We start from the raw sequence: 2,500 nt of genomic DNA on the forward strand, positions 1-2,500 counted from the left end.
AACAGGGTATCGAATTTAGCATTTTTTGTCTTAATCAGGGTATCGATTTATCAAATTTTGTCTTAAACTGGGTTAAATTTCTTAAACAGGGTATCAAAAATCGGAATTCTGTCTTAAACAGGGTCAGGGTATGAGGGGCCGCGCCGCACCTCCCCAACCAGGGATACATCGAGTACCCCCCCGGGTTTTTGTCCCCCCACATTTTGCATATGTATTGTTTTTGTTTTCTCTTCGGACCATAGTAAGTCCCAAGAGAAACTGGAAATCAATGGGCATATGAGCAGCATTTAGTTGTCTTCTTTTTAAATCAATACCAGCATAAGAAGACAACTTTGGTCAAAAGTGACTAAATACTTTAAATTGCTTTGTAGCAAAAATGGCCAATATGCTTTTCAACTAAAATTCATTAAGTTCTAGTTAATAATTGTATAATTTTAATTAAATTTCTTAAATAGTTTTTACTGCATTTTAAGTGATCACAATTTATTACAGAAAGGAATGATTAAAACAATATATTTTATTTCTAATTTATGAATTTAATTGCCCCTTAAAGCCCAAAAAGCAAGCTACAAAGGGACAGAAGCAAATTCTAGAAGAAAACAATTCAACATTGGATTTTTATGCAAAAGTCATGATAAGTGTCGAGGTATTATATTCATGTTTGTTCTTGCTACAGTCATTAAATTGTGGTTATTAATAAAAGTGTACCCTCTTTACCTAGAAGGTTTTTCTTCAAGGTCACAGAGAATGCATTTCCTTTTGAAGCTGGTGTTCTCCTAAACTGAAATATTTTTCATTTTGTCTATTTTAGCCCCAAAATTTTGTGTGAAAGGTTCAATGGTCTTTAAACACAATCTAACTTAGTGTAAGAGGTGTTTGTCTGTTATTTGACAGTTAAGTATACTGCCTTGAAGCACTGTAATATTGGACCCAAATCTGCTTGTTTGCTTTGAAACAAAGTATATGTGACTTTGCTTCTAGTTTTTTAAATATTGCTTCTATCATAATCATGATGACACATATGATGATTATTTCAAATTAGTATGTACTACTAATAATAATTATGGAATAATTTTCTTGATGTTTCAGGTGACATATATTATTTTTAGATTCACATTTTTCAATTATAACTCAAGTTGGTTCACATGGGTAAGTTAGTTCACTGCATTGAAGGGTAGATTTCTGTCTTGTTTAATATGGAATTTTGATTTTTCTAAATTGACCCCTTGGAGTGAGACTTTACTCTGTCTAGGAGTGAGATTTTACTGTGTCTAACGGCACACAATTTTACTCGTCAGTGTGGGTAGTTCAGGATTCAATAGGTTAATTCCATCCTTCATAGAACAAAGTTTGTGTCAATGATAATTTAAATGCATCGACGCAAAGTTGTTTGTTACTTAGCATTCGGGTACATCCTGCTTAAAACTTTGACCAGGCCAACACATAGGGCCTCAAAGTAAGTAAGTGGGTGGGAAAGGGGGGGGGGGGGGGTGGAGGGGGAAATGCAGATGCCTTTGTAACATTGAATTTACGGTCCAACATGTTTCGATGTTTCGAACATCATCTTCAGCCAAAATAATATTAATTAATGGTTAGGGGCACTGAGTTTATTAAAAATGGTTACTGTTCATGTATTTTTATAGTAGCATATTCCTGCTGTGTTTAACCCATTGACTTCTGGGAGTGAGACTTAACAACAGATTTTACTCTGTCTAACGCCAGACAATTTTACTCTTCAACTGGGAGCATCCCTGTGGCTCCTGAGGGGTCAATGAGTTAACCAGTAAAAAAATGTCCCCTCCATTACCTTCAAGAAGCTATTACAGATCATTCCAGCTTTTGGTATAGATCCTGGTGCTGGAAAGAACATTGAAATGCACCAAGAGTTGCAAAGGAATATTTCATTGTACTCAGTTGTATAGTATATACATGTATACATACAAAATGTGCCATATGAAGTGCTGTACTCAATCACAAATTTCCTCTTTTTTTCTAGGTGTTGCTGGTAATGGTCACGGCACTCTACTTTGGATGTTATAAATTCATGGAGTCAATGGCCAAACCAACATATTCTGAATCTGGAGCTCTTATAGATGGAGGAATGGATCTTAATACCGGATCAGGGACTGCAGAGTATGTATAACGTTGCTTAACATAACATCCAGGTTATCTGGTGACGTAATTTGGAGGAATGGGAAGACAAATTTTAACGCCGTATCCCACAACCGCTCGCGGCCTTAGGTTTTGTTTTCAAGAATTTCCTGCAGTATTTCCATCGCCAAAACTCAACAGATCATTCCGGGTCTCCCACATTTCCTGTTACTGAATGAACATTCAAGTGGAAACTGCAGAGATCTATCCTAGCCTCTGCCATGTTGAATTCGGAAATAACATTCAAGGCTGCGCGCGGTTGTGGGATACGGCCTTAAAATTTTTCTCCCCAGTCCTCCGAATTACGTCACCAGATCACCTGGATAACACTCAATAGTGCGACTAATTC

At 36.6% G+C, this 2,500-nt stretch overlaps 1 protein-coding gene across 2 annotated transcripts in view; it reads left to right on the top strand.

Annotated features, from left to right (window-relative positions):
- LOC138018867 (transmembrane protein 208-like) overlaps positions 1 to 2,500 on the top strand; it is an 8,413-nt gene that overhangs the window by 1,346 nt on the left and 4,567 nt on the right. For both annotated transcript variants that reach the window (XR_011126076.1, XM_068865547.1), the window contains exons 2-4: positions 554 to 646; positions 1,090 to 1,149; positions 1,997 to 2,133. Coding sequence is in view for 1 of the 2 variants with exons in the window: in XM_068865547.1 (XP_068721648.1) it covers positions 554 to 646; positions 1,090 to 1,149; positions 1,997 to 2,133 (290 nt within the window). In the remaining variant the exon portion in view is untranslated. The remainder of the gene's footprint in view (positions 1 to 553; positions 647 to 1,089; positions 1,150 to 1,996; positions 2,134 to 2,500) is intronic.

This window comes from Montipora capricornis, chromosome 10, assembly GCF_036669925.1.
Source record: "Montipora capricornis isolate CH-2021 chromosome 10, ASM3666992v2, whole genome shotgun sequence".
Lineage (NCBI taxonomy): Eukaryota > Metazoa > Cnidaria > Anthozoa > Scleractinia > Acroporidae > Montipora > Montipora capricornis.